This window comes from Carettochelys insculpta, chromosome 6, assembly GCF_033958435.1.
Source record: "Carettochelys insculpta isolate YL-2023 chromosome 6, ASM3395843v1, whole genome shotgun sequence".
In the NCBI taxonomy this organism is placed as follows: Eukaryota; Metazoa; Chordata; order Testudines; family Carettochelyidae; genus Carettochelys; species Carettochelys insculpta.
Window position 1 is genome coordinate 68310524 of NC_134142.1, and position 14870 is coordinate 68325393.

General features: G+C 48.4%; 1 protein-coding gene across 1 annotated transcript in view; it reads right to left on the minus strand.

The window, feature by feature from the left end:
- The window catches only part of GALNT16 (polypeptide N-acetylgalactosaminyltransferase 16), a 127625-nt gene that overhangs the window by 47662 nt on the left and 65093 nt on the right, over nt 1-14870 (minus strand). Inside the window, exon 2 of the mRNA XM_074997183.1 lies at nt 2557-2732. Coding sequence (XP_074853284.1) covers nt 2557-2732 — 176 coding nt within the window. The remainder of the gene's footprint in view (nt 1-2556; nt 2733-14870) is intronic.

A 14870-nucleotide genomic window follows, 5' to 3' on the forward strand; every position in this document is an offset into this window, starting at 1 on the left:
GACTTAAGACCCACCCTCCCAATTTCCCTCATCACACAGGCCCTTGAAATAATTTTTTCTTGAAGCTTATCAAGCCAAAGGACTCTCTTTTAAGTGCAATAGGGGTGTTATCACTTCCTTCCTGGACCTGAGCATGCTGCAGCCAGGGTAGTTCCAGACAATACTAATTTAATAGTAAGAGGATTCTCTTCCAGAGCTCCCTCTTATGGGTAGTGCATCAAGATTTCATAAAAATATTAGGTAAAGATACTACCTCCCCCCTCCAAATTCTTTAACTTTCTTTGCTACCCCAGCAAAATTATTACAGACTGTGAGCTCCACCCCATGAATGAGGCCATGAATCTTGGATGTAGCCTCTGCTAAGTTCTGGGAATAACAACGTTGGGCTTTTCCATAGCTGCTGCCACCCATGACAAACATCAGCCAAATCAGACTCTCACATTTTCTGATCAAATTCCTATCCTCAGTACTGGGGCCTGAGACTTCTTGCTAATTGAGATCACATTCAGACTGAATCCACCCCAGGACCTGGGGGAATTAATTGACTTCTTCCTATGACTTATTACCTCTATTTTTATTACAGCATTTATTACTATTATTTTATGACTATTACTAAACTGTTGCCATTCTTTCTTCTCTCCTTCATTGCTATTGTTTATGACTATTCTAAGTGGTGACTGTTTTTTTCCTTACAGAATTTTATTACTGTGACAGTGGCTTATTACAGCAATTTTCAAGTGTATAAAGAACCCTTGATCAAGACAAAGTGGAAGGCTTGTGACCAGGCAGGAAACATATTGTATCTATTATTGCTTTAAAATAACTCGCATAGTTTCTTTTAAGGGTGATTAAGGTGACAAGATGTGGGCAAGTATGGAGATTTTATGTGCTTATTTGGAAAGGGGTTCCCAGATCTTTGGCAAATTTTAGAGTTACGATGGAGAGGACGAGACCTCTATGAAAGATTCGGCCTCGCTTTGCACTGGGTAGATTAGTATTACAGTAAAAGCTTGGTTATCTGCCACCTGTGGCTGGCTACTGCAGGGCTGGTTACCCAGCTGGGGTCAGATGCCATGGGGCCAGTTACCCTACCCTGCCAGGGCTGGCTATCGTACGGCTGGCTGACCAGCTGATGGCAGAAGGGCTGATGGAGTAAGGCCACCAGCCCCTCTCCACCATCAGGCACATTTGATTATCTGTCACCCCAAGTTCGCTGGGGGTGCCAGATGATAGAGAATTTACTGTAGTCTCTTTTATCTAAAAGATCCCTAAGTGATTGGAAAAAGGTACTAACTGTGGGCCACAAGTTCAGGGACGCCTCAGCTCTACTTGTGTGCCTGAGGAAAGAGGAGAGTCAGAGGTGGCCTTCTGACCTGTGATCTGTAAGGCAGTCAGGAGCCAGTTCGTCTCTCAGCACAAGCAAGAGCAGCATCGGGGATTTTCTAACTTCTACAATCCAGAACAACCTCCATAGGGTGTTCCATTAGCCCAGTTTCTGCAACATAGCAAAGCCTGACATGCCCCGTTCTGACCCAGCATGCCTCCCGAGGGGAGAGCCAGGAACCTACGTGGACGTGACATCCCTTGGGATGTGTCTGTACTGCTGCTGGGAGTTGCTGTTCCCACCTCAGGTAGTCTTGCAGTAGCTCAACTCAAGCAGTGAGGTCGTTGCAGTGCATGGATGACAGCTCATGCTTGTGGCCCAAGCTGGGACCCGGGGGGCTGGTGGGGCGGCTAGCTCAGGTTGCCAGCAGAGCGGCAGTACCCCCATACTATGTTTAGGTGCAAGGAAGCAGGTAGAGTAGGTCTATTTCTATCCCGTCACCAAGCACACGGCCTTCAAAGCACTGTGCTATGCTGCAGGATGGAAGGTACTACGTAACTGTTGGTGCATTGTAACAGTGTATGACAGCGAAGATATGAATGGCTTAAGGAGAATGTTAGTCAGCAGAAGGAATTTCCCCAGAATGAAATAAAGCCAGGAGTCTGGGTGTTTTGCAAAATGTATGAAAACTTTATGATATGACTAGTAAATAAAAGTGTTGGTCTCATTTTAACCCCATGTGCACACATCCAACCTGCGTGGAAGGACCAGCTCTCACTGCTCCAAAAAACTGCTGGCCAGAGCCCTGATAGCATTAGGGAAGACGGGCAGATTGGGACTGACAGGTGTATTGCAGCTCAGGATGGATGTTCGTTGAGAAGTCTGTGTGGGGAGGCCAGGATAGCTGGAGGCTGGGCGGTTTGAGTTGCAATGGCAGGGCAGCACAGGGCTGAAACGTTCAAATGAAGCTGTAGCTCTGGGTAAAGGCACAGAACGACAATAGGGGTGGTGGCCAGGCTGGACTAGTGGGGGTCTGCATATTCATTGGAGGTTCACGATATCCCATGGGAGAAACAGAAAGCTCGAGGAAAGGGAGTTCCTGCCAATGCACACAAATTTTTCTTCTCTAAGAAGGGGCATGAATACACAGGGATGTTGGGGTAATGGGAACTGAGGGATCTCTGCACAAAGAGGAGGCCTGGCCCCGGCTTTGAACCAGGGTAGTGAGGTACCTGTAATGCCTGGTGTCCCGAATGGGCCGATCGCTGCTAAGTTTGTCACTCTCTAGCTGGTTGAAAGCATGCTGCCGGTATGGGTCTTCTCCAGCCTTCAGCAGCTTGGAGGACAGGTAAGCCTTTTCATCAAGGCCCCTCAGGCTGCTCTTCTCTGCCTGTGGGGCTCTGGTCACCTAGAAGAGACATGAGCGTCAGAGCACATACTAGCTTGTCAGAAGTAAATTCAGAGAGACGCAGTCACACCCAGTCATGTCACTGAGGGTAGATTCTATACTGGGAGGAGAAGATGTGAACTTCAGCTTAAGGAGACAGACCTGTACGAGCAGGCGCAAATGCAAAGCATAGCACAGCAGGCTGGAGAGGCTAACCACCCGGAGTATGTACTTAGCATTTCAGATGGGTACGTGAGCCAGGCTGCTAGCCCTTCCCACCAGTCCTATTGCCGCAGCTACTTTTTATTTGTAGCACGCTAGCTGAGTCAGAGCTTGCACAAGTATGTCTCCTCGAGCTGGGACTCATCTCCAAGTGCACGTACCCCTCAGTGCATTCTGGAAGATATGCAGATACACTGGTGCTGAGAGCCATGCACAAAGCTGAACAGAACTACTAACTCCTGTCAATACTGCGATTAAGAGCTGACCTATTAACAACACACCCCACTTCCTACTTGTGCTGAAAATCGTTCGGCTGCCATCATAGACAGGACCAACTCAAGTTCAGCACCTCTTACATAAAGTGGGATAGATGCTGACAGCCTGAAAGCTCTCCCTGTTCAAAGACAACATGGTTTTGCCAGCAGGTTCCAATGGATATGGTCAAAGAGAAATATTTGATGGAGCCCTTGGGGAAAGCCATTGATAAGAGGTGTCAATAATGCCTCCCACATTCGCCTTGAGTGAATTTAATGCTGAGCCTCAGATACCAGAATTCTTTTCTCTGTTCACAGAACAAATACAGATTTCACTTCCTCTCCCGGTGCAGTAGTCTCAGGTGTTTACATGGCCCTACTTACCATAAGGGAATCTTATAATTTCTAACACTCCCCCTGCAAAGCAGGGAAGTGATACTGTCCCCCATTTACAGATGATGAACAGAGGCACAGAGAGATTAAGTGACCTGCTACAGTCACGGAGGCAGTCTGTGACAGAACATAGAATTGAACCTTTGTTTCCTGAGTCACTGTAGAATGACCATATCTCCCCTGGCCAAATATGGGACATGGGGAATGACCCCCATCTTGGCCAAAACAAGACAGATGGTCACCCTATCTGGGATGCTGGGAAAAGGGCCGCCTCCCCGCCAGCAAAGTTCCTGGCTTCCCCAAACTGTGGGTGGCAGCCCACACTGCCACACAGGTCCAGCTCCCAGCCAGGGCAAGCTGGGTGGCTCCAGATCCAACCCTACTGCAGCCATGGTTCACCCCACTCGCACCCGGCTCAAACCCCCTTGCAGCTCCAGCTCCAGCCCCCCCCCTCCCCCCAGCTCCAGCAGCCCTGCTCCAACCACACCCCCAGCCCTGGCCCCAACCTCCGTGGCTCAGCTCAACCTCTGCCCCGACTCCAGCTCCAGCAGCCCTGCTCCATCTTCCACAGCCCCAGCCCCTGCTCCAACAGCCCCGGATCCAACCCCTCTGAAGCCCCAGTTCACCTCCCCTGGGCTCTCGCTCCAACCCCTGCAGCCCTGGCTCAGCTCCAGCCTCCACTGGGGGAAGACGGGCGGCAGCTGAGCCGCTGCACGGTCTGGCTCCCGGCTCCCCGAGATAGGGAAAGCTGGTGAACCACTGTGAAATATGGGGCAATTAGCCCCTTTCTCAAAATAAATCAGGACACCAGAATGGCGCCGGAAATATGGGGCTGTCCCACTGAAAGTGGGACAGATGGTCACCTTAAGTCACTGTCATGTCCAACACAGTGTAGTGCCCACATCTGACAACTAGCGACATTGGGAGTGGCGCCAGGTAAGAATACAGCCTTAGCCCCCACCGAGATACACAGGAGCAGACAGAGGTGGTGGCTGAAGAAAACAAACACTGGTAAAATATTTGCTTAAAAACACAAAGGGACTATTGGCATCTGCGCAACATTAGGAGCTTAAGAACCAGAACAAATTGTACACAGCAGCAGAGTCTGACAGCACAAACCATGCTATGCACAGCTAGATATAATGGGCAAACCGTTGTCTCTGCTTCCATGTGAAGTAGTGATGGAGTAGTGATGGAGCTCTGTAGGATCCTGGCTCTGGGTGGGAAGGGTAGAATGTACAGCATCATTCCCACCTTCCCCTAATCCCACAGAGGTGGGTGATCTGTGGATACTAGGACTTCCTGTGCACATTTATTCTGATTTCCTCAGCAATAGCTTCAATCAGTTGTCTCCTTCAGCAACATGACACCCCTTTAGAAAAGCAACACACTTACCATAAAAAAAGAAATGCTTTTTCAATACGATGCATAGCTGCCCGGTGGAACTCATTGCCAAAATATAATCGCTTCCAAGAGCTTAGTGTGATTAAAAAAAGCATTATATATGTATGCAGTCAGTTTCATTTCCTGGTTCTCCAGCACTAAACTCATGCTCTTAGATTTTAAATGCTAGAGGGAAAATTTTCATTAACTTGGAAACCTCTTTTCTTTTTAAATTTTCATTTCTATTAGGTTTGGTAAAACTCACAACAAACGCCCCAAAAACACAACTTAAATACCAGGAAATTGCCATTAGAGTGTGTCACTTTAAATGGTCTGAAATCACACAGCGTTCCTCCAATAGTTTGTTTTGTGCTTCCAAGCCCTGGGAGAGTAACATCTGCTTTCATTCTCTAGCATTACAGATGCATGAACGTTGTACGTTTTTCTAGCAGTGGTAACAACCCTTTCAGAACCATTGGCTTTAGGGGTAGATGTCTATAACTAACATATCCAGAGATTACGGGTCTCACATTATTACTTTTTAAATCTGTTGTATAAATTAAAACATTTGGAATGGGTTTTAGCCAAAATTGTTTCAGTTTTTCATCCTCGGGTAATATCTTTTTATCTCCTACTTAACATTAAGAGCCTGATTCTGTATTCTTTGCACAACCAAACCTTCTGGGTAAATTAATATGTTTTCATCTCCCATTAAGTTCAGTAGGAGAAGAATCAGAACCTAAATTAGTATGGTCAGGAAAACCCACTGAAATATAGCAACCAGTCTCGTGAGACCTACTTCCTCAGATTCACCCACAAAAGCTCATTACCTAATAAATGAATTTGTTCGTCTTTAAGTTGCTACAGGACTGCTAGTTCTTTATGAAGCTGCACACTAACATGGCTACCCCTCTGAGTCCACTGAAATATAATTCATTCCAATGTTGTCCTTCACCCTGAACTTAACGTGAACACTGAGCCAAACTCCCAAGTTTCCAATATTCTTTGCATAATATTTCACATTGTTCCATATGCCCTTCCCTTCATACCTATTGAGGCTCACCCACTCATTATCACTTAGCCAGAGCGTCTCCTTTCCAGATTGTAACTGGGCTTTGAAACCGACATGGTCTAATCTGTTTTTATTTAAATATTTTCACATCAATTTAATGCTGAAAGTTGTCAGCTCTGGAGACTGAACGGATATCCCCACTGCACACACAGTCTGAGTTTGCAAGGCCTGGGTGTGGGAACTTGTGTTTTCTAGCCTGCATTTGAGCATCAGCAAGACAGTGAAAACTCAGGCCTCATAACTGCACTGGCATGTCCTTACTGCACTCTGCAGACTGGAATGAGAACTCCAGCTTCTGTGAGCATTTACTTTCACACCCTGGGGTTCCTAGTGCCCTCTGATGACGATGTTCCTCCACAGAGAGTGGCCAGAGAATCAGCCCACAGGTACTGGCGGCAACAGTTCCGGGGAGGGGAGACCACAATCACAGCCAGCCGAGCTACTTTGTGTTCACACACTCCCTGAAGCCAGAGCCAACATGTATCCCCCCACTGGGAGAACGGCCCTGCCTCAAGCTCTCCATCCTACTTCAGGATACAGGCAGAGCATTTGCAACACACTGGTGAGCATGTGGGCGGCATTTTTTGAACTGCCAGAGGCACTCCTTGGAGGAGGAGGACACTGACACACTGGCTGTGAAACAAGTGATGCTGCTCATGCCTGTTGTAACCTTAGCTGCAGATTCTCCCTATATCTACCAGCACTTGTAGCACAGGACCACCAGCACAGACTGGGGGGATCCCATTTTACTGCAGGCCTCGGGGGACCAACAGTGTGTTCAGAACTTGTGCATGAAGAAGCAGAGGTTTGTGATCAGCTTGTCATTACCCTCCAATGGCAGGACATCCACAGAAGGGAGACGGTGCCTCTCCAGCAGCGGGTCACTTATAGTCATCTGGGAGCTGGCAGCGCCAGACAGCTGTGGCTAACCAGATTGGATCTGACAAATCAGCTGTGGTGTAGTCACGGGACAGGTTTGTGAGGTGATCACTGATTTAAACAAAAAGGGGTGGGCATTGCAAACCTTCTTGAAATATTTGCCGATTTCATGGGACTGAGCTTTCAAAACTGCACGGAGGACACTGATGGGACGCATGTTCCCCTAGTCTGCTTACCGCAAAGAGCATATACACCATAAAGCTGTCACTCCATCATCACATAGGACCTGGTTGACCACAGCAGCAGGTTTATTGATCTTCACCTGGGATGCCTTGGCATGGTGTGTGATGCCAGCTTTTTCCAGAAATGGACATTTTACCTTCACAGAGAAGTGGGGATATTATTCCCACTGAATGACATTGTTATGAATGCAGTCGCTGTCCCCACTGTTATGAAAGCAGGCCCAGCTTTAGGGCAAGATGGGCATGGAGGTTGCCTTGGGCCCTGCACCTTCAGAGCCTCACATGTCAATTGATTATAGGCTCCACTGACCATGGACCAGGCCTGGGGCCCTGCAAACTCTTTGGCAGAGCCTGTATGAAACCATGCCCTGAATTCAGAAGACCAGGCAAAAGAAAGTTCAACTACACACTTGATAGCTGTAGGATGGCAGCACAATGTGCATTTGGCACATTAAATCCTGTTGGTACTGCCTTCTAAACCGTTCGAATGCCAGCGTCACACAGGCTGCATTATTGTAGCTTGCTGAAACCTACACGCTGCTTGTGAGGCGCACGAGCGATCTTCCCCAGGAGCAGATTCAGGACACTGCTGGATTTCTGAACTGGTACACACTGCCAGACTATGTGACTGTCAAGACTGAGACCAGAGCCTGGCATGCAGTGGAAATCAGAGATGTTTTGTGGGCCTGCATAATGGGTATACACAGTCCCATCACCAATGCAGAACGAAAGGGCATTTGAGGTGGTTGTGTATGTGATATTTCTTGTACATGTGTAGATACTGTGTACCATGAGTTCTGTCCAGACTGGCAATTGTACTGCCATTCACGTTTCATGGATTACTGCGACATGAGCTTGTAAATTTTTATTACGAAACTTGACATGGGGCATACAGTGACCTCCTTTAACATTTGTGCCACTTTTACCCTTACGTACAGTGAGACTTTTCACAGCTGCTGTCTGTGCAAAGGCAAGAATTGATTTCCCATGGGTTTGCACAGGCTGCAACAACCAAACCGGCTGGCATTAGGGCACGCAGTTCAACAGTGTAAGAAAATTTGTTTAAAAACAATCAGAGGACCATGATTTCTCTGGCCTTTTGGCACATTTTTGCAAGTGGGCACACTCAGATGGGGTGGATGACTGTAGAGGGTGCACTTGTCTATTTATGGCCTTCTGTTTGCCTGTGACATGTCTCACCTATCCCTTGAATTGTCCAACAGATGGATGCTCTGCCAGGTGCAGTAGTGCTAAGAGGGCTTGGGCTGGGGATCTAGAGAAGGAGATACCAGTTACACTGGAGCCTGCAGACTTCCAGACACCACCCACAGTCAACCCTTGGACAGCTCCTGCTGCTGAGCTTTGCCTGTCCCCCTCAATTGACACTCATTCTCCATGAATCTGTCTGCCGGTGCCCCCTCATGCCGTGCAGCCTCTGTCTTTCTCTTCCCCATAACCACCCTTATCCTTTTGGTAGTTAAGGTGAGCCGGCTGGACCATATCTGCTGATTTGTTTCAGCCAGCAAGTCTCTCATCCGGGACTTTCTCTCCCCCTCAGTCAGGTGGTTTCCACACCCAGGCTTCCAAGGCCATATCTCCTTCTGGTGGAGGTGGAAAGTACTTCCAAACAGAGAGCTAGAGAACATTCTTCTCTGAGCATGATAAAAACCATGAATTTCACAGTTTGTGAAAGAGGCTATATTAGTCCAAGAATCAAAGATGATGCTTTTTTGTGTTCTATTTTATTCACACAAATCCCCCCTCCACTTCAGACATCCTTTGTGGCAACAATTAAATCCATGACACCATGGTAAGACACACAAGCCAGGCTCACAAATAACAAGCAGTCCTGTAGCACCTTAAAGATTAACACATTTATTTATTAGGTAATTTGTTAGTCTTTAAGGTGCTACAGGACTGCTTGTTTTTGGGAAGCTACAGACTAACAGGGATACTCTTCTGAGACGATATACTAGGCTCGGTTCTAGTTCCTACTCTATGCAAGTTCCTTAGGAGGGAAAGTTTTGTAGGGGTAGCTTACAAGTGGGCTCATTACAAACAAAGGTAGTTCTATCCCGTGAGGCAAGGCAAGCACCAGAGAATATTGATATTCTGGAGGCCCCAGAATGGAAGTATAAGCTTCTGTTCCAGACTGGAGGAAGACAGCCTTCATCATTGCTAAGGCTCTGTTTTGGCATCTGTTGACCAAACAGCAAATTCCAGAATGGAGGGGGCCTGTGAGTGACAGAGGCGGTCCTAAGAAATATGTTCTGCCCCAAACTGTAACCAACCATCTGGAGTTCCCACCCTGTGAAGTTCACTTGCATTACCAGTCAGCAATGAATGAAAATTTATGGTAAAGTCAACAAGATGCAGTGTATCAGAGAGGTGGCCGTGTTCGTCCGTAGCTTCGAGAACAACAAAAAGTCTTGTGGCACCTTATGGACTAACGGATATTTTGGAGCATGAGCTTTCGTGGGCAAAGACCCGCTTTGTCAGATGCATGAGTCCACCCCGCCCCCGCCACTCATGCATCTGATGAAGCAGGTCTTTGCCCACGAAAGCTCATGCTCCAAAATACCTGTTAGTCCATAAGGTGCCACAAGACTTCTTGCTGTTCAAGATGCAGTGTGGAATGGTAGTATGGCCTCCTTGTTAGCATCCGGTCTCCATTGAAACCCCTGACCCAGGGCCATCTGTTTGGACTCCTCTCACAGACAAGCTGCCATCCTCTGCAGCACTTCGAACTCTCAAAGTAAAGCAAGCCAGGGACCAAACACACAATCTGGTTCTTTTTGGGCTCATTCAAGCCAGCTTGTTAGGACCTGAATTCACAGGCAGTTGGGAATAGTCCCTGTGTGGCAGATTGGTAAGGAGAGGTGTATCACATAGGTCAGGTGCAAGAGGTAGGAGCTGTGGCACATCAAGCCATACATAAACCAATCTGCAAATATATAGTAAAATACCATGATAACAGCTTGTATAAATATTTCTTCTTTCCACTGTGTCCATTTTGAATCCCATGTGGCAGTGGGTGGAGATGGCGAGTAGGAGAATGATACTGGTCCTGCGCTGTATGGAAATGCATCAAAATTCCTCTTCATATTAAAAACTAAATAGGCCCTGAAGTTTGATGGATTTACTGCTGTTGGGTCCTTGGCTCCATCAAAATGGTAACTAGAAGGCTGCTCGCGTGTGTGTTCAACGATGGGGGCCCAATGGTTGCAGCAGACCCTCCGAGGCTCCCCAAAGACCACAGACCAGACAAGGGTCGAAAGCACCTGGCCAGAGTTATAGCAGAGCAAAGTACAGTAACAGTGGTAAAGCACCCTCTACTGAACCTCTGCACTTACGTACTTGCCACAATGGACTGGCTCAGTCAGTGGGAAATTTCCACTGTTCCCTAGGTCATACAAAGACTGTCCCCTCGAGACACCACTTTACATACAGGTACAAACAAATCACACTTCATTGCTGAGGTAGCAGGTTACCACCTTCTGGTGCTACCTAGATACCACCCCACACCCTGTACCTTGTGGTTTGGTTAGATAATCTCTCATCCACCATGCTGGCATTTTAGACCCTTTCCTGGACCAAAGTCTGTATCTGTGAGGAGTTGGTACCAAGCTTTTTTCTAATAAGCTGATGGTACCTTGTGATTTCAACTCATGAATCTACCAATTATCGTTCTGCACCTGGGCCAATTACCAATTAGTGCTTTGTTCTCTCAGGCCTGTCTGTGCCCAGTTCTGTTGGCAGAGGCCTGCCTCTCACTCATAGCTTAGCTTTGCTTTGAGCCATGTTTTGTCCATTTTTGCTAGGTCTTAGGCCTCAGACCAGGCCTGTGCTGTATGGGCTTAGGCCTTTCATCTTACTACAGGCCCATAAGCTGGAACTCTCTCATCCATGCATCCGTAAGAAAACAAACAGTGGCTAGAACTCCTTCAACTCCAGCTCCAGAGCTGATTCTGACACTGCTTTTGCAATGGACTTCTCCCCAAACCTGGCCCCCAGAAGGTCCTCAGAGTGGATACCCCCGGTGTGTAGTTGCTATACAGCCTCTTCAATTACTGGCCACATCCAGTGCCTAGTTCTCCTCTGATGGTGCCAGTGATAAGGAGGATATAAGGTCACCGTTGTCACTCAGTAAAGGGTCATACGTGATGCAGGGCACAGAGCTTGATGCAGTTCCCACTGCCCAGCCAACTTCTTCATAAAAGAGGCCATAAGGTGGGGAGTCCCCAGAGAACCCATCAGCATTCTTGACTTTTCCTGTAGTCCGTCTTCCACTGTGTGTCCTGCTATGGGCATTGTTTTGCTGTCTGGTTGATTCAACGCTGCCAGCCGCTTGGATAGCGGTTTTATACACAAGCTCATTTTTCACACTCTTTATGAAGTCAGGTGTCTTGCTTGCCTCATGCCCAAGGTTAACCAGAAGCCAGCTGGGTTACTTGGTCAACTAGCGGTGCACCAGCTGCATGACTTCCCCTTACTGCTGGCCAGAGCTAACAAATATTAGTGTTTACTGTGTTTGTTGTTTCCAGCTGAGCAGAATGAGAGGCAATGGGTGGTTAATTGTGGAGCAGCTGTTTTTAATGAGGAGATTGTTTCCAGTTTCTGGGAAGCACTTTTGGAATTGAAGGAGTACCCCAGTCCCTGGGGATTGTGGGACAGCGTTGGCCGACTCTCCAGGCCCATGCTTGGCAACCTGGACTTGAGCTGCTTCCACACTACAGAGGCACAGGGTTGCCAGGTGCCCGTTTTTTGACCAAAACTCCTGGTCGAAAAAGGAATCTTGGCAGCTCTTGGCAGCACAGCCCACCAAGTTGTTAAAAGTCCTTTGGACATCACAATGGGGATAAGGAAGGCTCCCTATTTGCCCTGGCCCTGCGTGGCTCCTGGAAAGCAACCAGCAGGTCCCTGATGTTCCCAGGCATCCTGGGGCCCAGGAAGACTCTGTATGCTGCTGCCACCCTGAACACTGGTTCCGCAGCTCCAACTGGGAGTTGCAGGGCTGGTGCTTGCAGGTACAGGCAGCACACAAAGCTTCCCTGGTCCCCCACCTAGGAGCCATGGAGACCTGTTATTCATTTCCTGGGTGCCACCTCAGGTAAGTACCAGCTAGACCCTCAAACCCTCCAGTGCTTCAGACCCTTTCCCAACCCTGAGCACATTGGCACCAGCCCAGAGCTCCTCCAACACCTGGAAACCCTCGGCCCCAGCCCAGAGCCCCTCCAGCACCCCAAACACCTCACACCTGCCCCAACCCAGAGCTCACTCACTCCTGACATGTCAACTCTCTGCCTGCACATAAGGCATCAGGAAGGAGATAGCTCTTTTCCCTATGACAGTGCTGGAGTCAGGAGTCATGCAAGCATGTGTTCTACATACTTACCACACCCTCTTTGACAATAGTCCTGACTATCAGCACCCACTTCCGTTTCTGTCCAGAAACATCCATTATAGCTTTGCCACCGTATCAGAGTCCTGGCCACTCGGTCGTCACCTCTAATCCTGTCCATGAAGTGTAGAGGCAGGTGAAACTATAACATTTCATTTTGTCAGAAATGTTCTCCTATCTTTCCAAGCCCTCCTTAAGGGGTGCATGTTGGATTTCAGCACTGGGCAAATGTTCAGGTTTGTCCTTATTTCACCCAGTTTCCCTCCCTTCTGCCTACTTTATTCACCTGACCACTGAAAACTGAAGTTTCCTCAAACCTGAGGCTCCATTAAAATGTGTCCTGAAATGTTCCTCTTGGGAAACTCCACCAAACGCTCCCAGACTGCTGGCTTTCTGATTAACTGATGAGACTTCCAGGACAGCATAATCTTCGGAAACTAGAATCCCTCTGATCCCTGTGAACAGTGTGGTTGTGCAGCTGCTCAGGAGAGACACAAAGGCTGCGTCTACACGTGCACGCTACTTCGAAGTAGCGGCAGTAACTTCGAAATAGCGCCCGTCACGTCTACACGTGTTGGGCGCTATTTCGAAGTTGAAATCGACGTTAGGCGGCGAGACGTCGAAGTCGCTAACCCCATGAGCGGATGGGAATAGCGCCCTACTTCGACGTTCAACATCGAAGTAGGGACGTGTAGACGATCCGCGTCCCGCAACATCGAAATAGCGGGGTCCTCCATGGCGGCCATCAGCTGGGGGGTTAAGAGATACTCTCTCTCCAGCCCTTGCGGGGCTCTGTGGTCACCGTGGGCAGCAGCCCTTAGCCCAGGGCTTCTGGCTGCTGCTGCTGCAGCTGGGGGTCCGTGCTGCATATACAGGGTCTGCAACTAGTTGTTGGCTCTGTGTATCTTGCACTGTTTAATGAAAGTGTGTCTGGGAGGGGCCCTTTAAGGGAGCGACTTGCTGTTGAGTCCGCCCCGTGACCCTGTCTGCAGCTGTGCCTGGCTCCCTTATTTCGATGTGTGCTACTTTGGCGTGTAGACGTTCCCTCGCTGTGCCTATTTCGATGTTGGGCTGAGCAACGTCGAAGTTGAACATCGACGTTGCCAGCCCTGGAGGACGTGTAGACGTTATTCATCGAAATAGCCTATTTCGATGTCGCAACATCGAAATAAACTATTTCGAAGTTGGGTGCACGTGTAGACGTAGCCAAAGGCTGCCCAGCTGCTTAGCAGGGCTTTTGTTTCTACTGGTGGTGAACATTTGCACATGTGTACATAGAAATTTATGCCGCTCATGGTAGGCAAAAATCCGCACAAAACAGGAAAAGGTTAGAGGCAACACTACCTGTGACCAAACTGCAGAAGAAAGGCACCGCAAAGTGTGATCTAAAATGCAGCGCTTGACTGTCTCTACAACAAAGAGAAACTGATTTATCTAACAGCCTCCCTGCAATGCCGACGTTTTACTACAGCACATATCACCACAGGTATCGTTGTGAATTCAAACGACACACACGCACAGAGGCAGCATCTGCCTGGATTTCAGTGACAAGGCTTCTGGGCTATGCCAGAGAGACACTAGAGCTAGAAGAGGTAAAATCCAGCTTGAGAAGACCTAGCTGCGTGCCTGCTGTGAGGGTGTTAGTGTGCTAAAACTAGAATTGTAGCTGTGATATTGTGAGCGACAAGAAAGGCGAGCTACCCTGAGCACACACTATGGTCTCTAAGGGGACTGTATGCAGGGAAGCCAGTCCCTCCCATTGCTGCTGTGGTTACCTGTATTTGCCGCACAAACAGGTCACCATTCAGCATGTGGCCTCACGCTGTTACTTACACCTCCAGCTCTAGTGTCGACATACCCAGTCAGGGATAATCCAGTTCAGTATGTCACAGTATGGGGTTAATTAGTTTGTTGGCGCTCACTGAGATCCAGATGTGCGGCCCTCCAATCACTTCTATTTTAGCCCTGTGTAGTAATGAGAGGCTTGGTGTCAGGCTAATGGACAAAGACCACAGTCAATGCTTTGTTAACATACAGCAAAGCTAAAGGCCTCAAGCCTGAACAACGGTGGGTTAAAGCAAAAACCGTGCTAGGTAGATTCTGCCCACAGGAATGCAGCAAGAGACAGAGCTGGTAAGTCACAGGGCCTAAAAGCCCATAAAAACACCCAGAGCCGGGCACTTAGTGATACACATAAACACTTCCTGCTTATTACTATGCACTCCCCATACCCTCCCCATGGATAACAGCTTAGCACCAGGTACATTCCAACCCAAGCTCAGGAACTGGTTGTAACAACAGCATGATGGATAA